Below are 25,238 nucleotides of genomic sequence, written 5' to 3'. Positions count from 1 at the left end.
ACTTGAAAGGATCCTATTTTCTTACGTCTTGGAAACCACTGCTGCTGGTGCCTTTGATCTGCTCTCCTAGTTTTGGGCCTGATCTCTTCCAGGCTTTGTAGCAGGGGGCAGTGGCCCTCAGGCCATCTGCACATAAGAATCACTGGGAGAGTTTTTAAAACATAGTTTTGCCCACATTTCTCTCCCAGACCAAGAAAATCAGAACTTTGGGCGGTGGGGCAGGTTTACCAACTCACCAGGCGATTCTAATGCCCAGCAAGGGCAACAACTTCCAGATTTAGAGCCCTGGTTTTGGATCAAAGAGACTGGGTTTAAGTCCTACTTCAGCAACACACTAGGTGTTTTATCTTGGCCAAGTCATGTAACGCTCAGTCTCAGTTTCCTTATCTATGAAATGGGTTTAATAATCCCGGCCAGATGGGGCTTTGGTATGGATACAGTATGTGAAGGAATTAACTTAATGCCTGACTCATACTGTGCGCTCAGCAAGAGGGAGCTGGTCATCTGTGCTTGGGCCATGGGAAAAGCTTCTTACCATAGAGCCAAAGAAAGGACATGATTAACTAACTTGTTCAAGATCTTTATTCAGAGAGAAGATGAAACTTGAGAGCTTAACTCTTGGTAAATATCGTAGTTTGTAAATTAAACTCCACAAAAGAAAACAAACAAAAACTTGAGAAAGTATATCTCCATTTAAATGGTAGCCTAGACATACTCAAGCAAATGTGCAAATTTAATGTTGTCCAATTACTTGTGTGCCAGACTGAATCAGTTAAAACTTGTCCCAGTGAAGAGCTGCAGGTACAGCTGCTACTCATTCAACTTGACTTTGCCTGACTATATATATACATATATATTTTTTTTTTTTGGTGATGAATATTAATTTCTGGTTTTAGCAAATCTATTAAGTCCCCTTGGAAAACATAAAGTCAACAAGATAGCTACTGTCTGGTCTTCAGAATTTAAATACATTATTTGAATGCAATCACCTTCAGAATAAATAAAAGCTGATAAAAATAAAAATGATTAAAATCTCTAGAAATAAAGCTAGCCAGATATGTGATGAAAAAGTAACCACATCTTATTTTGTGCTGTTGGTTCATTTTACACATACACACACACAGAATGTGTGTGTGGAAAGATGGAGGAATGCTGCCCAAGAGATGATGTGATTAGGGTGAGATTCGAAGAGAAGAGAGTAGACCAATACTGCCTTCCCCAAACAAGAAGTGAGACTACCCCAGCACAAAGAGGGGGTTGATAGTGTGTGGAAGGATGAGACCCGAGCTTCACTCTCATGCCATTAGTACTAGGAAATGCCAAAGCCTGTGGGAGAATTTGGTGGGTGGATGGCTGGGTTCTCAACTGTCCCTGTGGTCCAGCCGGTCCCAGCAGCAAGGATGCTGTGAGTGGAGCAGCCCACTTTTGAGTGGGTCACAAAGGCTCAAACTATACGAACCTCATGGTGACCATAAATAACTGAAGACAAAAAGCCTTTTCCTCAAAGTTTTTGGACGGAGTAAAGCTTCCTAGACTCTAGTAAGACCCAGAGGAGAGGAAGAAGGGGCTCCCCATACTCTAACTGAGTATGGAACTTCCACTACCTACAAGGATAGGGCGGTGGAAGCAAACTGATTTAGAGAAACACCGACGTGTTACATGGAGGCGGCCTCTAGTCCCTACCTAACTACTGTACCGTTGTTGCTAAAAGTGTTCTGAATGTTTCTCATTTAGAGTTGACACATATTTCAAATATAGTATGAGTGTACTTATGCATGTTTTTACTGATAGAATTGCATGAAGTGATAAAACTGCATAATTCCAATTACTTTTGGTAGATAATGATTACATTTAAATATTTAGCATCAGTTCAGTGAGAATAATTTGGAAATGTGCAATTAAGTTGAAGATGCCCAAACCCACTGAAAGAGTGGCTGGCCAGCTGCTTTCAATTCACTTGTGAAGAAGCTGAGGGCCAGAGGGCTGAACTGGTTTCTCGACTCCCATTCACCCTAGTAGAGATTTAGAAGACGAAGAGATTCAGCAGAGCCAAGGGCCAGACCCTGTCCACTTTCTCCATTATTTGTTATAGAGAAGCCCTACATAATGGAAAAGGAGGTAGTTCCCAGATGTTCAGCGTACCAAATTTACAATGTGAAAGATCGGAAGGAACCTAAATGTTGATTCTTAGAAGAACAGATTATGAAATTGCGTTATAGTCTTCTCTTGGATGCTATATGGCAGTAAACATGAATGAATCTGGGCTGCATTATCGGTGTGGACTAAGAAGGATATGTATGATATTGGACAATTTATTAAGGGTTAAAAACATGAAAAACTACACTGCTTAGGAATGCATCATCTATATTGCATATACTCATTGACTACCTACCATGTGCCAGATGCTGTTCTAGGTCTGGTGGAGTGGAACAGTGAACAAAGCACCTGCTTTCCCAGAACCTACATTGTAGGCTCATAGCCACACATGGAGTAGAAATATAAAGACGGTGGACTGATAAACACTGAATGCAGAATAGTGGTAATCTCTGGGGAGGGCCAGAGGATTGGAGAGGCGGTGCACAGAGGGCTTCAATTATTTGCAACATTTTATTTCTTAAGCTGGGAAGTGGATAAATGGTATTTGTTTGCTGTATCATTCTCTATGGCTTCTAGTCTACCTGATATAGAAGAATCAATTTACTTTTCTTTCCTAGTTTTGCTTCTACAAATTTCTTTTGTTCCTGTAAAAACACGTTTTCCTCTACAGATAATGGGGAGGTCAAATGAAACATAAGGAAATTAATGGAGATGTTCTGGAAACTAGATGTAAGTATTTAAGGGAGCCTGGGCGTTTGGGAAACAGCAAGAACTCTTGGATGTTTCTAGAGAAAGGAAGAAAGCGTGGAAGCACCAGCGCACAGCTGGGCCCAAGGATAGTTGGTAACTGCTTGCTGAAAAAAAAGGACTGTCTGTGGATTTTACTTGTTTCCAAGGAAAAGAACGACAAGGGATTCTGCCGCACATCCTAGAGCCTTAAACTAGTCTGGCCCCCTGGGGTGACTGGCATTACAGACCTTATTGATCAATGGACTGTAGATATTTTTAGCATCTAATGCATGTTCTGTATCCGGAGTCATGTAGAACTAAATTGGACCCAATTTGACAGCTCTTATTTCAAATAACTTAGATGAACAGCCATATCTGAAAATCTTCCTTTTTAGAATCCTTTTGTCTCTTCAAGAATTCTTGCTTTATCACTGAAATATATCTGATTAGAAAGAAGTAGAAATATCATAATTCTACCTTTTATACCCTGTGGGCTAATAATCTCATTACTAGGAATCTTTCCTAGGTGATAATCAGAGATAGGGGCAAGGTCTATGTGCAATGACATGCCAGGGCAACATTATTTCTAACAGTGAAAAGAGAAAAATAAATATGCTGGAGTAAGGGAATGATAAAAATAAACATAGTATACCTATAAAATTATATTTTATACCATCATTAAGGACATGCTTACATAAATTATTTGATGACATGGGAAATTCTCTATTATTAAATAAAAAAATTGATTATGGACTTTATTGTATATCTGCATTCCTATTAATCAAATGTTAATGTTAACTTTCTTCTTTATACTTATTGTAATTTTCTCAAATTTTCAGAGCATTTAGTTTTGCTTTTATAAATAAGAATTTATTAAATTTAAGTAAATGACAAGGAAATGAAAGAGAAGCAATCACAGACTTGACATTTCTTACAAGCTTAGACATCTGCTTATACATTGTGCTCATTTTATAAGCCTGTGAAGAGACTGACTCCTGTGATTGCAAATACTGGGATAAAATACAAGCTAGTTTTTTGTTTGTTTGTTTGTTTTTTGCAGGGAGATGGTTGCTGGGGTCATTCTTATAGATTCTGAGGCAGCAGCGTGACTTACTGGGAAGAGATGAACTTGGAATGAAGACATTATTAGTCTTGTGACCTTGGCGATAATGACACTTTCCTCCCAGGGTTGAGGCAAGGATTAAACCGATCATGAGAGCTCTTGGCACAGGGCAGCTACTTAATAAAAGCTGTTGACTCTGAATTTTCTTCAAGGTTATGAATATATAGTAAAAACAAACAAACAAACAAACAAAAATCCTGGAAGTTTTAGATTGGTTTTCTCTGCTGGTGTCCCCCAAACAAGATTAATTAAAAAGCAAAGTGATTTTAAAAGGGGTGTTGCTGCATTTACAGCTTAGAATCAATGTGGGTCTTCCTGAGTCATCAAGCTTGTAAAATCAAAGACAAGACAAGCACACAAAAAGCCCCATACCTACGAGCACATGGCGTGTGCCTCAAAAGTCCATCACATCTCTCCGTCTCTGGGCCCATTCCCACTGCCAGTGATGGAGGAAGTTCTAACAAAGTCATCAAAAAGAGAACTATGTTTCAAATGTTTTTGTCTCTTTTTCACCTCAACACCCTGTCTTCCTTTGGAAGTGATAAGGTTTCCTGGTTTCCCAAAGTCTCTGTTCTAAAGTAGAACCATAGTGTGGTGGTTAAGACTTAGTCTCAGTGATGTCTGACAGCCTGGTTGAATTTTTGACATGTTACTTAACCTCTTTGGGCTTCAGTTCTATACCTGTAAAATGGGAATAATAACAAAACTATTAGCTATTATTATTATATTATTATTACTCTTCCTCCTCCAGGTTCCTACCCTGAAAACCCCACACTGATGCAAGGATGGCAAACAACATTCTCAGCAAGGAGGCTGAGGAGGTCAGGAGCATGGGTTTCGGCAATGGACTCGGAGCTAGGTGTGACTGCTCTGCCACTCTCTAGCTGGGTGACCTGGGCCAAGTCACTTAATACCTCTGTCTCAACTGAAACTTGGGGCCGGAAGTGGGGTTGTTAGGATCCTTGAATAATGCTTAGCATTATGTCAGATTTGGAGCAGGTACTTACTAGTTTTAGGTATTATTATTGTTCTGCATGCACTGTTATTTTATCTTATCTAGCCCTCTCCAAACCGCTATTTTGAAAGCGAGGAAACTCTAGCACAAAGAAATTCAAGGCTGCACGATGAGTAACTAGCAGAAATAGAACTCCAACCCAGGCAGTCCGACTCCTCAGCCTATGGTTTTAACTACTGTGCACCACTGGTTGTAACGGACAGCACCCCCTCTGGCTGACGATGAGGCATTCCTTCCCGCTTCAGGGTCCGTGACTGACAGGAACTTAATATGTTTCACTCCTAATGGGGTTATGTTTTTAAAGAACACTCCTATGGTTTTTGATATTTGATAATACCACGACTTTTACTGTTCTGAATTTAAAGCTGAAAAGGACTACACAATTAACAATGTTCTAAAATGATGACAATTTTATTCATCTGTGGTTGGTTACATTTGATTAAAGAAGTTCATGATGGAAAATGTAGTGAGACCTTTTAGTGACACAGCATCAAGTTTCCCCTCCCCCTTCAGCTCCCTGGGACCTCAGGCCCTGGAGCAGGCTAGTGGGGACAATATTTACATATTTCTGGGATGATAGTAGGGGGGGTTGATGTTTTTACACACAGACACACACACACTCACACCCCTTGGCTTATGTGTACACAAAGAGATTCAGAGGTAGGAAGGACCTTAGGAGGCATGTAATCTCCCCCTACTCCATGCCAGTACAGATCAGTTTTGAAAAGCATCCATGAGGAATGGTTATCCTGAATTTGAATATCCTCAGTGAGATATTCAGCTGGACCCTAACACTAGTTAGAAAATTCCTTATACTCTGATCTGAATCCCACTGCTTTGTCACTGCTATTTCTAGGGCCCAATCCTCTCTTGCAGGGTAAAATCTATCTCCCTCTTCTAAAATGACATAGTCCCTTATGGGCAATGGAATTCCTTCACTGAACAGTTCGCTACTAAGTATCACTCAGGTGCTGCGCAAAGCATCAGGAAGAGAGATGGGCACAAGATCACAAGCACTGCCCACCACAGACTGGATAGACCAGCAAGAGCTGGCTCAGCCATCGTGCTTTTAGGAGAATGCACTTCTCCGCATAGATATTTCCAGATCCTTCAACCACTTCTTGCATGACTGCTTTTGGACCTCTCAGCATCCTGGCAACCCTCCTTCGAAAACATAGATTAAAACAATGTTTTCGGGGCGTCTGGGTGGCTCAGTAGGTTAAAGCCTCTGCCTTCGGCTCGGATCATGATCCTGAGGTCCTGGGATCGAGCCCCACATCCAGCTCTCTGCTCAGTAGGGAACCTGCTTCCTCCTCTCTCTCTGCCTACTTGTGATCTCTGTCTGTCAAATAAAGAAATAAAATCTTAACAAAACAAAACAAAACAAAACAAAAACAATGTTTTCATCATCATCCCCACATACATCTGTTTTATTCCCCCATCTTTGGTCACCGTGTAAAAATGTCAGATTTCCTCCTTGTACTGCCCTATGAAATTCTTCATTCTCCTCATAGAGAAAGTATGTCTGATTACCCTCCTATATTGTATCAAGCATTATGCAAAGAACTGAATTTAATAAAGTAGACATTGTCTACATTGTCTGTGTCCGAGGGTTTCATCTACTAGAGGAGAAAGACACGTACACAGAAAGCCATAATCCAGGTGACAAGAGCTATGCTGAAAATAGCAACAAGGGCTGTTCAAAGTTAGGGAAGTCTGCCCCAAACTTCTAGAATGTTATTGGAATCCCAAACACATTCTTTGTTTTTACTATTTTAGTCTTTTCTTGGGGTCCTTTAAAAACTAAGTGGTAATATTGTTCCCTCATGTGTTTTCTCTCTACATTCAAAAGAGGATATGAGAAATGTACAGTTAATAATCACGTCTGCAAAACTGCATCTACAGTGTTTTCCATTTGATAGAATGCCTTGATAGAAATCAGCTCTTTTATCTTCACATTATTGTCTTCACTTTATAGATTTGCAAACTGAGGCTCAGAGTAGTAAGCCAATGTGCCAACATCACCAAGCCATGAAGTGGCAGAACCAGAACTCAGACCCATTCAGACTCCAAGCTTGGGGTCTTCACATGCTGGAGCCACAGCCGCCATCCCAAATCAAAAGAGGGATTCCCTAGGAAAACTGATATACGGATATACACTGTGATCCAACACCCCATAGAAAGAGGAAGATCATCAGTAAGTGGGTGATGAATACTGCTGCTTGGTAACCAACTCCAAAGACCAAAGGGTACCCTCATCCCATGGGTCCCTGCCACTTGCATTGAAGTCTGTGCAAACCTCTGCTTTTCAGGTCGAGTTCTCTCTCCCCACCCCTACTTCTGTAATTACGCCGTAATCCGAGAAGCTTGTTTGGTTTCCCACTAATGACAGTTTCCTGTTTTTGAGGCTCCAAGGCACATCAGGTGACAGATCATACACAGTTCTTATTTCCATCCCTTTATTAGGCAGGGATACTATTGTGTTAGCACAAATATTTTCATTGTGCCTTCAAAATGACAAGGTATTCAAGATTACTCCAGCTAATAGGATGTCACAGGAGCTTGTGAGATTAATGACCAAACCTGTCTGACAAGAATAATAGGGTTTTTGAAAAGAGGAAAGCAATCGGTCTCTACCGATCAGCCTTTCATATGTTTTTACCTCGGGAGCATATTCTACTGCCTTGAAATGAGGAATTCTATCAGTTCTTATTACCTTCTGCAAAGATTTGTCGCATAGTCCTGTGAGGGGCACGCTAGACGTGCATAGTGATGAGGCATTTACTTTACATTTTCAGAGTGTGGAAATCTATTGAACTCCAGCCCAAATTGGCAACCTATGCGATATAATATTGCTGTTGAATATTTAACGTCTACACTGAAAATACGAAGGACATCTCTGACTCTGTCAGGGGTCAAGAATAGTGGAAATATATTCTGATTAACTTATGACATTTACAAACAGGATTAGTCTTTCTTCTTCCAGAATCAATTAGCTCCAACTCCCCATGGCCCATGAAGACAGCCAAGGAGAGCTGGCGGCCGCAACCCACAGCAGGTATTTCTGTGTTGGTGCTTGGGAAAAGCTAGATTTACAACTTTCTGATCTTGGTTCCTCTCCAGTGTCTCTGCTTTTATTATTTCAGTGGGCCACCAACAGTTTTTGCTACCAAGAAACAAGTACTTACTGCAGAGCTGAGAGGGAAAACTGGCCATTCTTTTTTCTAGCTTCAGCTGGGCCTTTGTAGGACTTGCCACAAAATCTTGATCTGCACATTAGAACAGGACTCAGCATGGCGGCTACAAGTTAATAAGTGCCCAAATTATGAAAACTGCCTTGTTACTCAACTATACTGGTTTGGGAATACCAGTGTTTGAACCAGCCTTACAAATACAAACCAACACATGTTTTGGCTCAATGAAGTTGTTCTTGATTTAGAAGGTAAATATCACTATGTTAATTCAGTGTACACACACACACACACACACACAAAATGAGTAAAATCATAATGCCACATTCCCCAGCCAGAACAGATAACAGGGTTTGTATGTCTATTTTACATTATTATTATTATTATTATTATTTATTATTATTAAAAAGTCTATTTTGATTCTGACGGTGTCCCTGTCACAGGAGAGTAGGCACAGAACAATTACATCATAGGGTCCTCCTTTCTGAGAAGGAAAGAAAGAAAAGGATGGTTTACGGTGCCAGGCATCCTTCCATAGATTCTCACTTAACCTATTCTTTTAAAGATTTTATGTATTATTTTAGAGAGAGAGAGTGAGTGGGGAGAGTAGTAGAAGGGGAGGTAGAGGGAAAGGGAAAGAATCTCAAACAGAAAATGAGCCCAGGGCTCAATCCATGACCCAGAGATCATGACCTGAGTGGAAATCAAGAGTTGAACCTTCGACCAACTAAGCCACCCAGGTGCCCTTTGTTTAATCTAAATAGCCTGTAAGGAATTACGTCCATCTTTATAGGTGAAGACACTCAGGCTTGAAGAGATTAAGTAACTTGGACCTCTATACATGCAACATTGGCTCTAAACCAGGTCTGACTGCCTCCAAGGTCTGTGTTCTTTTTCATAACGGTTGTGCCTAGGAGACCATCAAGGACTGACAGGAGACAGTCTATAATGAAATACGAGATTAAATATAATCAAGTGCTAGGACGGAGGGGTATAAGCCTCAAGTGCTCCTGCTGTTCAGTGGGGCAGGCAAGAAATGAATGTTTACTTTTATTATTAGAGAAGAGCTCAAGGAAGAAGGAGGAGGATTTGAAATCCTTGCAGGATTGCCAGGATTGCAGGATAAAATATTCTTTTTAATAAAGAGTTAGCTCATATTTGTGACATAGTGTTATATTTTTAAAGAAGTCAAAGGTACTGCCAGTTCTTCTGGACTTTGCCCCCTGACTGTCTTCTGCCCACTTTCCTTCTTATCCTGGGCCCACCAGGGCTGATGCTGTGCTCTCTCTGCTTGCAGTACATATTGGGTACAACTCCAACTCTCTGTGCCCCATGGGAGTTCCACAGCACTCTGTATCATTAGTGTCTAGAAGAGTGTCTAGCACCAATATGGTACCCAATAAGCATTTCCTAAATGAATGGAAAGAAAAAAAAGGGGAGAAGGATAGATCAGTCAAGATAAATTTCTAGGCACAAATGTCAAATGGAGTCCCTGACTGCTTGCCAGGTCTGCTGTGTTTCCTTAGTTCTCTCTCCACTGGATTCTACAAGGCAAACCTCTACTTGCTTCAAATCTCAGTGTCTCTCAACAGATGGCTCTGCCTCTGCAAGACATCTGACAGGAACATATTAACTTCCCACATTACACACCTGACCTCAGAACCCAATCCTCCTGCATTCAGAGGAACCTTCTGTCTTGTATATTTTCCTTCTCCCTAACGAGTGGATCCTTCCTGTGAGCTTTTAAACATGTTCAGTTGACTTCTATTACAAACTAACAAAGAACAACTTCCCCAACAGTGCTTTGTAAGGTCAACAGTTTCCTCCATGTTTCTATACACAATGGCCATTTTCCATTCTCCCTCTTGATCGTCTCATCAACATTTGACCCTCTCTGCTTCTTGAAATACTGTTTTGTTTGGTTTTTGGAACACTGCATTCCTCTGACTTTCCTCCTGTCTCTCTAACAGCTCCTTTGACATCTTTTTCCTGCCCCATCTTCCTCTCTACCTGGTCCTTAAATGTCCTCATTGCTCAGTGGTACACCCTCTTCTCTTCTCAAGTCTGTTCTCTTTAAGTACCCTCTCCATATGCAGCTTCACATTCTACCTATATTCAGAAGCTCACAAATAATCTATTTCCAGCCCAGATCTTTCCTCTGAGCACCAGATTTGTATATTCAATTGTTCACTTGAATTCTCTACTTGGATACATAAAGGCATTTTGAACTCACATGTCTAAAATTACACTCATGCTCTTTCCTTTCAGAACTGGTGTTTTCTTAGTGTTCTTTCTCAGTGAATGCCACTACCATCTACCCAGCTGTACAAGTTAGAAACCAAGCATTTTTTCCAAAGTTCATTCCCTGTTGGCTCCCATATCCATTTTAATAGGAAGTTCTGTTAATTTTGCCTCACAATTACCTCTCAAATAAATCCCTTTCTGTCTGTCTCTTCCACCATTTTGGTGCAAGGCACTACCTGTCGTCTCTTTTCAGGACCGCTGAATCCGCCCTAGAGCCACGCTTGCCTTCCTTCAATGTGTTCTTCACATTGCAGCAAGAGCAATCTTTTTTAAATTCTTTTTTAGAAGATTATTTATTTATTCATTTTACAGAGAGAGACAGAGAGAGATTGAGAATGCATACAAGTAGGGGGAGTGACAGGCAGAGGGAGAAGCAGGCTGCCCACTGAGCAGGGAGCCCAATGTGGGGCTTGATGCCATTACCCTGAGATCATGACCCAGGCCAAAAGCAGACTCTTCCCAACTGAGCCACCCAGGCGCCCCAAGAGCAATTAAAAAAAAAAAAAAAGAAATGTAATTATGTTACATAGACTCCCCCATATACTCCTGCCATAAACAAAACAAAACAACTCTTCAAGGCTTCCCACGGATCTTAGAATCAAGTCAAAACACATAGCTGCTCTACAAAGACCACTCTCCAGGCTCCTCTCATATCACAGACCATAATGAGGGAAGAAGACAAAAAAAAAAAAAAAAAATGAGGCCATAGAAGTGGCATAAGCCAAGGGATCTGAAAGTTTTAAGAAAGTAGAAAGTGTCATCAGTGTTTTGGATTCTATACATTGTAAATGACTTACTGACTTGGCAGTAATGAGATGATTTTTGATAGTCTCTTAGAGAAACAGGGTAGGCAGAACCTGGTTTCCAGGGTAGATTGGGAGGTAAAGTCATGGAGCAGAGGAACTGACTTTGTTTTTACAGTTTGGTTTTGAGGGAAAATGGAGAAAAAAGATAGTCTCCCACTTGGGCTTCCCATGACACTTGGTGCTGTTGACTGCTCCTTTCTTCAAAGTAGAAATGTTGGGTTGTTAGATAGAGAAAAAGAAAGATACTTTGAGGATGAGAGCCTTGAGAAAGATGGAGCCATATCCGTTAATGGATCAAGGTCCTAGAGAGGTGGAAGCAGTGGGATCAAGGACTTGGATAAACAGTGAGCCTGGACCCACTTGGTTGTTCAGAGCATATTCATTAAGGATTGTTACGTCTTCTTGAATACTGATGCCTCTCTTGTTATATGCCTCTCTTCTTTATCCCTGATAAATTTCTTTGGTCTTAAGTTTTCTCTGTCTGAAATTCATATAGCTGCTCTTGTTTTGTTTTGGTTAGGGGTAGCATGGTGTATTTTTCTCCATCTGTTTACATTACTTTACAAGTGTCTTTATACTTAAGTAGGTTTCTTGGAGACAACATGTATTTGGGTCTCATTTTTTTGAACCACTCTGAAAATCCCTGTCTTTTACTTAGTATTTTTAGATTGCTGACATTTCTGTTTATTTGTTCATTTATTTTTTTTAGTAATCTTTACACCCAACGTGGGGCTTGAGCTCCTGATCCCAAGATAAAGAGTTGCATGCTCTTCTGACTGAGACAGCCAGATGTCCCATGATCACTGACATTTAAAGTGTTTGTTGATACAGTTGGATTAATATCTCCACATTTGTTACTGTTTTCTATTTATTGCCCATTTTCTTTGTTTCTATTTTTGGCTTCCAATCCTTTTCTGCCTTCATTGTTTTAACTGAGCTTTAAATCATTTAATTGAGATTTTAAATGATTCTATTTTCTCTCCTTTCTTAGAATATCAATTATTCTTCTTTTTAAACTTTTTAGTGGCTGCCCTAGAGTTTGCAATATACATTTAAAAGAACCCAAGTCAACTTTCAAATAAGTGGACAGTGAGAATGGCTTATAATAACAAAATATTCTTAATTCTTCCTGCCATGCCTTGTATCATTGCTGTATTCATTTCACTTACACATAAGCATGCATAATTGAACACATCATTGCTATTATTATTTTGAACAAACTATTATCTGTTAGATCAACTGAGAATTAAAAAAATAAAAGTTTTCATTTTACCTTCATTTATTCATTCTCTAATATTTTTCCTTTCTTTATTATGTAGATGCCAATTCCTAATCTAAATCACTTCCTTTCCCTTTAGAGAATTTCTTTTAACATTTCTTGCAAGGCAGGTCTATTGGCAACAAACTCCCTCAAATTTTGTTTGAGGAAGTGTTTTGCTCTTTCACTTTTGAAACATAATTTTGTAGGATACAGAATTCCAGGTGTAAACATTTTTTTCCCTTTATACACTAAGTATTTTACTCTACTCTCTTTCTTTCTTGCATATTTTCTGAGAAGTTGAATGTCTTTCTTATCTTTGCTTCTCTATAAGTAAGGCGTATTTTTTCTCATGCTTTTTTCAAGACTTTTCTTTATCTTTTTTTTTTTTTGCAGTTTGAATATATTTATATATTTCATCTTTTGTAATTGTCTCATGGTTCTTGAATGTTCTGGGTTTTTGTTTGTTTGTTTTTGTTTTCTGTCTTCTATCTCTGTACCTTTCGGTTTTGGAAGTTTTAATTGTCATATCCTCAAGTTCAGATTTTCTTCCTTAGCCACGTCCAGCTTACTAATGAGCCTATCAAAGGCATTTTTCATTTCTGTTATAGTGTTTTTGATCTCTGGCATTTCTTTTTGGCATTTCTTAGGATTTCCATCTCTCTGCTTACATTACCTTGCATATTATTCATTCTTGTATGTTGTCTGCTTTTTCCACTTAAGCCCTCAACATGATTCATCATGCTTTTTAGAAAAAAATCCTGTTCTGACAAGTCCAGTAACCTGCCATTTATTACTCTTGTTCTCATGCTTTTCAAATGTGTTTCTGTCTTCTAGTATGCCTTGTAATTTTTTGTTGAAAGGTGGACATGATGTACTACATAAAAGAAACTGAAATATATAAACTTTTAGTAATGTAGTGGTAAGGTGAGGGGGCAAAGGAAACATTCTGTGAAATACAGAGAGACCTATGATTAGGTCTTAGTCTTTTGGTGAGCCCCTGGACTATGAACTTCACCAGTGTATCTTAGGTTTTCCCCCCTTTTAGGTGGGACAGGATAGTTAGGGGGTGGGGGCCAGAGTTAGGTATTTTTGTTCTCCCAGGTAGGGTAGGTTCTGATAAAATCCCAGCAAGTTAGGTTCTAATAAAATAGTTTCTTCTGGGAGCAGGACTTATTAAGAACAGAGGGTTCTGATGTATTTCAAAATGGTTCCTTTCCCCCCTTTCCCCCTGGCCAGAAGCACTAAATGATTTTTCTTTGCTATTCACGCTGAGGACCTGATAGAGCTCCTGGAGATAAAACTCATGAAAGTGTGGGGACCCCTATGATTGGCTCCCCTTGGGGTTTTTAACTTTTATACCTGCCCACACTGAGCCTCCCATAATTTGTCAATTACAGTTAGATTTTCCTACACTGGCATTGGTCCTGGTGAGGTTCTTGCTTATGGGTTTCTACTCTTTTGATTTTTTTTTTTTTTTTTTTTTTTTGACTCTGCCTGTCTGTCTCTCCAATTTCTGGTACAGTGGTTTGCCTTGTGACCTCACGAGTCTCTGAGAGATCTAAGAACTGTTGAGTTTTCAGTCTATTCAGCTTTTTATGTGTTAGGAAACACGGATTATGATTATGTTCCTACATGCCAGAATGAAAAGCAGAAGTGCTCAATTAGCATTCCTTTAGCTAAGGACATAGGGGCCTTTGTCAAACACAGAAAGGCAGTGATGTCTGAAAAGTTCAGTCCAACCTGGGTTTGGGGGAGGGGAAAGAAGGGTTTACATTTATGGAGCATTTGTTCTGTACAAGGTCCCCTACCCTGTGTTCCTCTCCCAACAGTACTTCCAAGTGAGGTTATCACCACCATTTTCTAGAAGAGGAAACCCAGGCTCAGAAGAGTTATTAGCATGAGTTAACAAGTTATCAAAAATTACATATTCAGAAGAAGAACTGAAGACATTTTATGGGCTTTTAAAAGTGGACTGTTATTGGGGATATGCTGCATGTCAGGCTGTGTGGAAGGCATAGAGGACAACTAGAAGAGAACACAATCCCTTCAATGCCAGAGAATATTACAACATAAAGTGTCCTGGGCTCCCCGAGAAGGTGAACCGAACATGTAACAAGAGAAAGGCTTCCTTGAGAAGAAGCATGGCCTTGATGGTGCATGAGTGTGGTTATCTGGAATAGGCATGATATGGTTGGGGAAGCTTCCACACGGAGAAAAGGGACCGTGTAAATCACAATCCACTTGGGGGAATTGAAGATGCCTTAATGTAGCTGGAGCGCAAAAAGTGTTTAAGAAGCAGGATCCCATGACTGGCTTTGTTTTTCAACAATACCATTATGAGGGGTGAGGAGGCTGGGGCAGGGAGACTGGTTAGGAGACTATCTCTGTGATCCCAGGGAGGAAGGCTAAGGGAACCAACCAGGGCTGTGGCAGTGGCACCAGAGTGAAAGGACCGATTTCTATACAGGAGAACTGACTGGCTTCTTGACCAAACTGATGTAGGGTGGGGGAGAAAGGAAGGAGACTATGAAGACATCCTGTCTCTGGCTTGAGCAGCTGGCAGGCTGAAGGTATCATTAACAGAAATAGGGAAAACAGAAGGACAAGCAGATTTTGTGGGGGAGGATGGGGATTTTGGGTCTGGATGTGTTGAGTTTGAGAGGCACATGGGAAATCCAAGCAGTGCTGTTTAGCAGGCAGACATACGCAATGGGAACTCACCTGGGTGCCCTGAGTGGAGTAGATCGTGGCTGTGGTTGAGCTTTTTAAAGGAGAACATGTTCAGTGAGGACTAAAGGGGCCACAGATGCCGGGAAACATTCACATTTAAAGAAGGGACCAGCAGAGAGCAGTTCAGCAAGGACACCAAGAACTAGTAGATTGACAAGTAGGAGGAGCGCCGCGAGAGTGAACACAGAACAGGGCAAGAGATACGTGGCTGAGGCTGACTCAGTGTTCACCAAATTCATCCCTGCATTCCTGGATGTCTAAGCAAGCTCCTTTTGCCAGCCTCGCTGTATGTGGGGAGGGCCAGGGACTGCGGCTACCTACCAAATTCATAAGGACATAACATGTAATTAAGAGCAGGTCCATCTTCCAAAAGATCCATGATCCCTTGCCTTCCAGAGGCTTCATATAGAGGAGCCTCTGGAAGGCAAGTGCTCAGATTTGGAGTTTTATTTGTTACTACAGCAGACCCCAGCCTGTCTGTGCTGGTCCTGGCTCTGGAGTCAGATGGCTGTGTCTGAATTCTGTTTTTACCTCTTGCCAGCTGTGTAGCTTTGAATAAACTGCTTAATTTCTCTGTATCTCAGTTTCCTTATTGGAAAGGACTATAATAATAATATATTATTATATTATAACATAATAACTATATAATTATAATGATAAAATAATCATATAAAAATATAAGATAATTATATTTTTATATATTATATGAAATATATAAATAAAATTTATACCACAAATATAATAAAAATATAAATCAATAAAATTTATATTATAAATAAAATAATTATATTTTATATAATATAATAAAATGATATGATAATAATAGAATAAATGACAAAATATATTTTCATAAACTATAACACTATTATAATAATATCTATTTCCTATAATTGAGTATAGAATGAGGTAATGAATGTGCAGTATTTAGCGCAGAATAAATAATTTAGAGAGGCGAGAGTCTAAGGGAAAGGAGAGTGTCAGGGATGGGAGGCTGGGAGGATGGTTTACAACTGGGGTCAGCAAACGACGGCCTGCAGGTCAAACCCACCACACTGCCCGTTTGGGTACAGCCTTTCGGTTTAAAATGGGTTTTATGTTTTTAAATAGTTGAGATAAATCCCATGAAAGCGATGTGGGTTTCAACTTTCAGTATCAATATATAAAGCGTTACTGGCACCCAGCCGTACGCCTGTTTCCACAGGGTTATGGCTTGCCTTTGCTCAACAATCCCTACTGGGACCTACGGCTCACACAGCCTAAGGTATTTACCACACAGCACTTTATGGTAAAAGTTTGGGGAATAAAATGCAGCAGAGGTCTAGAAAGATAACTGAGAAGTGCCAACTGGAACTGGCAATAGATCATCAGCGACCCGGATAAAGGCTTTACTGTGAATGGTAAAAGGAGAAACTAGATTTTGGTGCCAAGCTGATCAAAGTCTGTCTCCTCACTCCCCAGCTCACAGGCTGGGCTGTCTTGGGAGGCGTCTTAACTTCCGTGAGCTTCTGTGTCCTCTGCTATAAACTGGGGATACATGGAGCTACCTTCTCGAGTTTTTGGAAGGATTAGCAGTAATGCACATAAACCATAACACACAGTGTTTGGCTTATAACGGGTGCTTGAGACATACAAGCTCTTGCCTTTTTTTACTCTGCTGTCACCAAAATTGCTGTTCCTTTATAGGTAATGCCTTTTGACTTTGGTATTTTATTTTTATCTTCAGTGTTCTAAGTTTCACATTATATGCCAAGTTCCCACCAGGTCATCCCTCTTCAATGAGGCCATCCTATTTAATACTATCCCAACCCCAGCACTCCTAATCCTCTTACCTTATTCTACTTTTCCTTTTCTCGTTGGACTCACCACTTCTGACCTCGAGAGAATTTACTTATTTATCATGTTGATGGTTTAGTATCTGTCTTCTCCACTAGAATGTAAGCGGTTCTTGCCTATTTTTTACAATTACACATTTCAAGTACCTACACAGTATCTGGCATACCATCGGGGATCAATTAGTATTTGTTAAATGACTCAATGAAAAAAAGAATAGGGAAGAGTTTTGTTTTCGTTGTTTTTATCCTGCTCAGAACCGGATGTGCTCCTTTAACCTGGGGACTTGTGTTGTTTCTCATCTCTGCATAATTCTCAACTATTATCTGTTAAAATAAAAAAATAAATCAAAGAATAAATAAAAGGGAGCCTCTGCTCCATCCCTCCTCTATTTCCTCCTGGAACCCTTTCTCGAATATGTTGGCCCAATCAATCTATCCTCAGTGACTCCTGAATTGTTTCTTACATTTGACAACTGTTTAGCTTTCTGGTTTATTCTAAGGCGATTTCCTCAGTTCTGTCATTTAGTTTCTTCAGCTGTGTCTAGTCTGCTATTCCACCTGTTAATGGAATTTTTATTTCAATGACAGTACTTTTTGTGCCTAGAATTTCTATTTCTTTCATTTTCCTTCTTGCCTCTTCCTTCCCATTCTTTTCTGTACTTGTTTCATGGTTTATCTTCCTTTTATCTTCTTGAATATTTTAAGTATTTCTATATTGGAATTTCTTTCAGACTTTCTTGTTTGCTCTAGTTCTTGGGGTGTGAAACCTTCCATTTTTTGAATCGGCTGGTTATCTGGTAATGGTTCATGTCTTTATGCAGCCTGTAATTTTGGATCATGAGCTGCCCTTCAGTAGTGATGTTTGGAATTTGCCTCTGCTAGGGTCTTGGGAATGAGCAACTGAAAAGGCTCCTAAAATCTATCACTGAGTGGCCTGCTCTTGGAGGCTGTTAGGAGGCAGTATGGCACAGATGTGAGGAAATGTGCCCTAAGTTCACTTCCCCACTGTGAAACTATTTTTAACTGTGGGCAAATTATTCTTTGAGTCTTTATTTTCTTATCTATAAAATAAAGATAATAATTCTTATTTCCTAGAGCTGTTGTAAGGGATTAGTGAGAGAATAAAACTAAGGAACTTGGCACAATGTTCAGTATGTATTAAGGGTTAATAAATGCTAAAAATAGAAATACACAGTACTATTATATTACTTGTCAATATTTTCTCTTTGCTATTTAATATAAAAGAAAGAACTTAAAGCTCATGAAAATGGCTTCTCTCCTTTTTTTAAAAAAAGATTTTATTATTTATTTGAGAGAGAGAGAGAGGGAGGGAGAGCGTGTGCACGTGAGAGAGCACCAGCGGGGTAGAGAGGCAGAGGGAGAGGGAGAAGCAGACTCCTCAAACTGAGCACATAACCCTACATGGGACCATCCCAGGACCCAAGATCATGACCTGAGCTGAAGGCAGATGCTTAACTGACTGAGCCACCAAGATGTCCCTTGAAAATAGCTTCTGAATATGAATATGAATATGAATGCATAGCCAGCCATTACATTTGGATATTGGTTAGATCTATCTGCTATATTCGTGGCATATATACATTGTAGATGGGGGGGGAAACCCTCATGTTCACTCAACTTTCAGCCATCATAGAGGAGCACTGATGAGCAGTAGAAGGAAGTTTCAGACATTACCCTCTTTTTAAACAAAAAGCCTAATTAGAGAGTTAGATCATTTTCCAACTATTTTGGATTATTAAAATACAGCAGGAGGGAGAGTTCTTCTGCTGAGAGGGAAATGACCCAGATAAATTTCTCTGGTTTTATTAAAATAGAAAACATATTTGACTTCTTGGCTGTGTTGTTGTTGGTCATTAGTCCTTTTTCAAAGGTTAGAAATAGAAAAGCAGAATCCAGAGCCTGTAGCTAGTACTCAGCAAATACTGTTAGTTCCTGATTGGAAAGGGATTGAGAGAGACAGGCAAATTCTTGCATTAGAGAACCTCACATAACCTCACTTCCTTCTCATGTAACTCAAACCACAAACCTTTCCTTAATGAATTGCTGTTTTGAAACTATGGGGAAGGAGCAGGAGGCTGAAGCTGTAGGTTAGTATGATTTATCATGGAACATACTGTTACCTGTAAACACCTCAAAAATGATTTATAATTCTAATTTTCATAAAACACAAAGTTTAAAATTAAAAACATTTCAATAGAGAGATATTTTTAGACTTTAGTTACCTGATCTTCATAGTCAGAGCCTGTATCAATGGTCTCTCCAGTGTCCAATATCATTGAAGGATCAAGGTCACTCGAACCTAAGATCAAAGAAAAGATGACCTGATGAAGGCTGTCTGTGCATATTTCTATAGAAAACTATCTCCCACTAGGTTTCCATATCTTCTTATGGTTACATTAAATTCACAAACATTTTTAGACTCTTCTCCTCTGTTGGGCACCATGTTTGGGCTTCTAGATAGAAAATATAGATATTCTAGACACTGTTTCCTGCCTTAAGGAGAAGACAGTCTTGTGGAGGAGACTGATTTGTCAACAGTAAGGTTCAGAAACCAAAATAAAGAGCTTCTAAGTTGGGGCACCTGGGTGGCTCAGTGGTTTAAGCCTCTGCCTTCAGCTTAGGTCATGATCTCAGGGTCCTGGAATTGAGCCCCGCATCAGACTCTCTGCTCAGCAGAGAGCCTGCTTCCCTGCTCTCTCTCTCTCTCTCTCTCTCTCTGCCTGTCTCTCTGGCTACTTGTGATCTCTATCTGTCAAATAATTAAACAAAATCTTAAAAAAAAAAAAAGAGCTTCTAATTCCAACTAGAAGTGGAGGTACTGATGTAAGTAAGAACTAATCACAAGGAGTAAATCTATGAGCCTGAATTTTGAGGGTGAGTAAGGATGGTTCAGCAGGGGAAGTGGATTAGGGGTGTGTAGCAGTAAAGGAGATAGAGAGAACACCATGAGCAAATTGTGGAGTGGGAGAAGAGCAAGGAAGTTCCAGAAATAAATGGGGCTGAGTTTGCTCCTTCCATGAAAACCTGACAGGTTTTTCCTCCAGGCTTTGGGTCACCTTAGTCTCTGACGATGAAAAACGTCAGGTTAACTGAAGTTATTAATAGGGAGTTTCCCCCATCCTAGATACTACAGGTTACATTAATTTGCTTACCCACTAATCCTCACGGCTCAAACTTAAACTGGTAATTTTCATAATGGGGCTCCTGAAGCGCAACTGATTTATCACCCTCTTTAATGACTCTTCCCCCCCAGGAAATACATATCACCTAACTAGCCGGAAAGACAGAATTCAGTGCTGCCCATAAAATGTTGTGTGTCCTTGTGAAGCAACAAACCACTCCACATTTCACTGTAGACCTGTCCTTGCAAATAGTTCTTGGTCAGAAGACACATTGACTGATGTTTAATGAACATTCAAAACATCAAGCATCTCACATGGCTTTTCAGATAGAGAGCTCTCCCAGAGAGGCCACTTTCATCCTTTCTTCCAAAGAGAGTTTCAAGGTTTGTCCCCACACAGTCTTTTCTCATCTCTTCTCCTGTTATTATTATTTTTTTTTTCCACTCCTGATTACCCCCACAGTTTATCAAATCAACTAAGGACTTGCCCACTGTCATACTGTCTAAGCAGTAACAACCTTGTTTTTGTGTATCTTTACCCTTTCTTAAAAGGACAATTAGATTTTTCAGAGTGGAGGGGTGCCTGGGTGACTCAGTTGGCTAAGCCACTGCCTTCTGCTCAGGTGTCCCAGGGATCGAGTCCTGCATCAGGCTCCCACCTCAGCGGGGAGTCTGCTCCTCCCTCTGACTTTCTCCCTTCTCATGCTCTCTCTCACTCTCTCTCTCAAATAAATAAATAAAATCTTTTTTTTTTCTTAAAATAAAAAAGGTTTTTCAGAACAAAGATACTTGACCCATTAAGAATTTTGGAAAAGTAAGTAACTGTGGAGTTGCCATAGGTGTGCAGAGCACAGCTGTGGGTGATTCCATCACATCACATCTGCTGTGAGAACAGCCCTTGCCAAGTCCATTGCTAATAAGGTGGTTGCCAGAAAGGAGTGGGCAAGACAACGCACCACACGCTATTAACAAAGTGAGACTAGAGGGGTCATATGGAAACTTAAATTTTATGTATAGTTTTACAAAGTAATGCCATTGTATGTAATTTTTCTTTGTGCTTTTGCTATCTTTTAAATAAGAAATTTTATAAGGTGTATCTGAGAGCGAAAATATTTGATTGTCTTGATGCCCATTTTGGATCAGTTTGCACTTATATACTGTGGGGTATTCAAGATGTCAGAAGTAAACGTGCATTTTTCCATTATAGGATCATGGAAGTCTTAGGACCAGTATTTCATAGAATACCACCCTCCCATTTTAGAAAAGAAGAAGATGAGCTTTGCAGAAGTCAAATAACTTGGGCTAGGTCCTATAGAAAGTGAGATCAAAGACAGAAGTCATAGCTCCCAACGTATCCTGCCTACTCCGAAGTTTTGGCAGGGACAATCCAAATAGCTTTACGAATATGATCGCTCAACACGGTCTGGGACGGGACGTGGTGGAGCCTGCCGTCTCTTCCACATTCTCAGAAAATGAGTAACAGTGGATGGGTGGTAATGAAGCATGTCACCAGGTGGCTGTGAACATGGGAGAACCAGAAGTGGAATCAAGGAGTGCCACTCCAGTCTGGGACAACTGATGCTCCTTTCTGGGTGGATGATATAGACAGCATCACTGTCTATATCAATAAAAGCTTTTATTGTTTCCATAATATGGATATTACCCACTGTGGACTCATAGGAGTAGTGATAGGTACTTGGAGTCAAACGATACCCTCGTCTCAGGGGTATTTGGAGTGATTCATGCGGAACGAGCAATGTGATCAGAACACAAAGGCTTATTAAATGTACAGCTCTTTTAGTTCCCGTGTCCTACTTATTTTATTTAATTAGAAACTGTTCTTTCAGTTGTTTTAAAAAAGTACAAATTTTGAAGAGCTCTTAAACAACCCGGTTAACAGATAATTACACGTTAATATTTAAACTGGAACAAGAATGTTAGAAAACTATCTCCAGCGATGGTTGAATGAAATCTTTGTTTAAGGGGGGAAAAATCCTTTTTTAAAAAGAACTTGTGCTTACAGAGAAGAGATTGGCTTTCCTAACAAAACACTTTTAGCAGAAATTTTATTGTATCATTAAGGGATGGAATTTCTTGACACATTGTTGCTCCTGGCAACAGTACTAATAAATCATAGGAAGCACTAGACAATGGCTGTCATTATCAGCTCAGATAGTGACTGAATAGCTTTCATGTTCTTTTAGCATTGGTTGCTGGGTTTGCTGAAAATGGGACCTTTAATAATAGTCTAAGGTTTGACATACAGAAGAAGGAGGTAAATGTAGATATATGTACACATTTTCGCCTTCTTTCATTGAACCATTTAATGCATAAAACACCTGCAATGATCTCGTAACTCAAAAGGGACAGCAAAATTAGGGCATTTTGTGAAAGTGATAGTACAGCTTTCACTTCCCTCTATTTTGAATTTCTCGACTTCTTTCAGATTTCAAAATATTCTTTCTGTAGATACAGAGCTGAAATAGAATCCCGCAGGGAGCACATAGCGTCACCCATTTCAGATGTAGGATCATCTTCGGAAAGATTATTTTCAGGTTGTCTCCCTAAATTTAAGTGGGAAGATGATACAAATTGGCCTCAGAGGTACTGGAAAGCTAACCATATTGCCTTCTGGGACAATGTCACACTTTTCTCCTTCTCGTGGATCTTTAATATGAAGTTTAAGGAAGGTGCTCCTCCCACTTTGAGTCCCAAATCAAGGGGCACTCCTGCAAGGCAGAGCTTCTTGGGCAGCGAAGGGGACCTGTAGATAAAGCCCCTCTAACACATCATTGGTGCCCCCCACCCGCCGGCCCCAAGGCAGGCTCTCCCTTGTCCTGTCTCTTCGGCTCCACTGCAAGCAACTTTAGATGGCGTTGTATTTCATCTAAATTTAATTTAGAACTCTAAATTTAAGAACAAAACTTAGAAATTCTATGCATTTGATACATACATACATACTGGGTGACTGAAAAATGAATAAAAGGACATAGACATTCTGCTTTTGCAGTTCTTGATCTTCTCCATTCATTCCACAAACCTGAAATTCTATGTGCCTCAGGCGTCAGGTACGCAGAGCCCCGCTCTTATTCCAACAGGCATGGAAATTGTTACTGAATTTTGCATTAGAATTCCTTTGAAGAGCATTGCATTTCTTTGAAAAAATATCTGGAAGGTATTTGGGACTAGAAGGTGAGCTCCTCAAGGGATCTGGAGTTGGAACTGTTTGCGGCAAGCCGGCAGGAGTGATTTTCCAGTTACTCCATGACAGGGGAGGGGGAGGAAGGAAAAGAGAGAGGTCAAAGAGACCGGAAGAGAGGAGGAGAGGTTATGAGTCCACATACTCAGACAAGTGGCTCAGCTGAGGTGACCAGCTGGGTGAAAGGGAGCTTCTGGTGGTGTTTCCAATGAGATTCACACTGCGTATCAAACATACACACACACACACACACACACACACACACACACACTCCATCTTCATAAAGTCTTGCACTCTAATAAAGGAAATAGATTTTTAACAAACAGTCCTATACCGGATTATATGATCACAACTGTGATAAACACCCTGAAGGAAAGTAAGGAAACTATGCTGGCGTCTAATCTAGTCTGGGAGGGAGGCTAAGAAAGCCTCCTTAGGAAAATCACGTTTAAACTAAGATACAAAATAGGATCTCTCCGGCTGAAGGAGGGTCTGGGCGTGAGAGAGTAGAGAGGATGCACGCAGGGGCAGGGAAACCAAGTAACTCGTGCAAATGGCCAGAGACAAGAAAGTGCCTGAGACATTCTTGGAGCTGGAGGAAGCCGGTTAGGGTTTCGGGGGTAGGGGGAGGCGATGCTGGGGCAGGAGAAGGACCACTGCAGCAAAGCTAAGGGTATTTCTGTCATGCTAAGGACACTGGGGCTCAGCCTGCAGGGAAGTCATTGAAGGTTTTGCTTTGTTTCGTTTTGTTGGGGAGGCAGGGTAGTCAGAGCTGCATTGGACGAGGAGCCCATGACAGCAACAGGATTCCGAATGAATGGGAGAGGCTAGGTATGAGGTAAGAGACCAGGGATGAGGTCAAAGGCTGGCAAAGCCCTGACAAGTGCAGTGGGGATAAAGAACAGGGACTGTACTCCCAAGGCGTTCTGGAGGAATAACGACTGGCATGGGCCGTGAGGATAGGGACATTTTTGCCTGGCTCCCTTAAGAGAGAAAAACTGCATGACCTCACTGATAGGGTGGGGTCTAAAAACAAATTCACTGAAGCAGAGAGTAGAGCAATGGTTATCAAGGCATGGGGGTGGGGGAAACCGGAAGATGTTGGCCAAAGGATACAAAGTTGCATTACGTGGGATGAGTAACTCTTAGGGATGTAATGTATAGCCTGATGACTATAGTTAATAACATTGTCTTAAGCACTGGAAATTTGGGGCACTTGGGTGGCTCAGTCATTAAGCAGCTGCCTTCAGCTCAGGTCATTATCCCAGGGTCCTGGAATCAAGCCCCGCGTTGGGCTCCCTGCTTGGCAGGAAGCCTTTTCTCCCTCTGCCCACTCCCCCTGCTTGTATTCCCTCTTTCTCTGTCAAATAAACAAATAAAATCCCTCCCCAAAAAAGTACCAGAAATTTGCTAAGAGAATATATTTCTGGTGCTCTCATTAAATACAGAAAAATGGTGACTAGATGAAGAGAAGATATACTACTTAGCTTAACTGTAGGAGTCATTTCATTATGTATATGCATGCCAGATCATCACGATCAAATTTTTCTTAAAGATTACTTATTTATTTATTTGACAGAGATCACAAGTAGGCAGAGAGGCAGGCAGAGAGAGAGGAGGAAGCAGGCTCTCAGGACCCTGAGATCATGACCTGAGCCGAAGGTAGAGGCTTAACCCACTGAGCCACCCACAGATGCCCCCATGCTCAGTTTTTATTTAAAAAATTTAAAAGAGGAATGGAAAGCCATGAGGTGATGTGGGAGCTGTGGAGTGGCTGAGATTCTGCAGAAAGGGACCAGATAGAAGGGA

General features: G+C 40.5%; 1 protein-coding gene across 1 annotated transcript in view; it reads right to left on the bottom strand.

Annotated features, from left to right (window-relative positions):
• AK5 (adenylate kinase 5) overlaps positions 1-25,238 on the bottom strand; it is a gene marked incomplete at its 5' end in the record, with an annotated part of 185,240 nt that overhangs the window by 83,361 nt on the left and 76,641 nt on the right. Inside the window, one exon of the mRNA XM_082688564.1 lies at positions 19,332-19,408. Within this exon, the coding sequence (XP_082544690.1) occupies positions 19,332-19,408 (77 nt within the window). The remainder of the gene's footprint in view (positions 1-19,331; positions 19,409-25,238) is intronic.

The sequence above is a fragment of the Mustela nivalis genome, assembly GCF_964662115.1.
Source record: "Mustela nivalis genome assembly, chromosome: 10".
Classification (NCBI taxonomy): domain Eukaryota; kingdom Metazoa; phylum Chordata; class Mammalia; order Carnivora; family Mustelidae; genus Mustela; species Mustela nivalis.
This window is presented reverse-complemented; position numbering and strand designations above follow the sequence as displayed.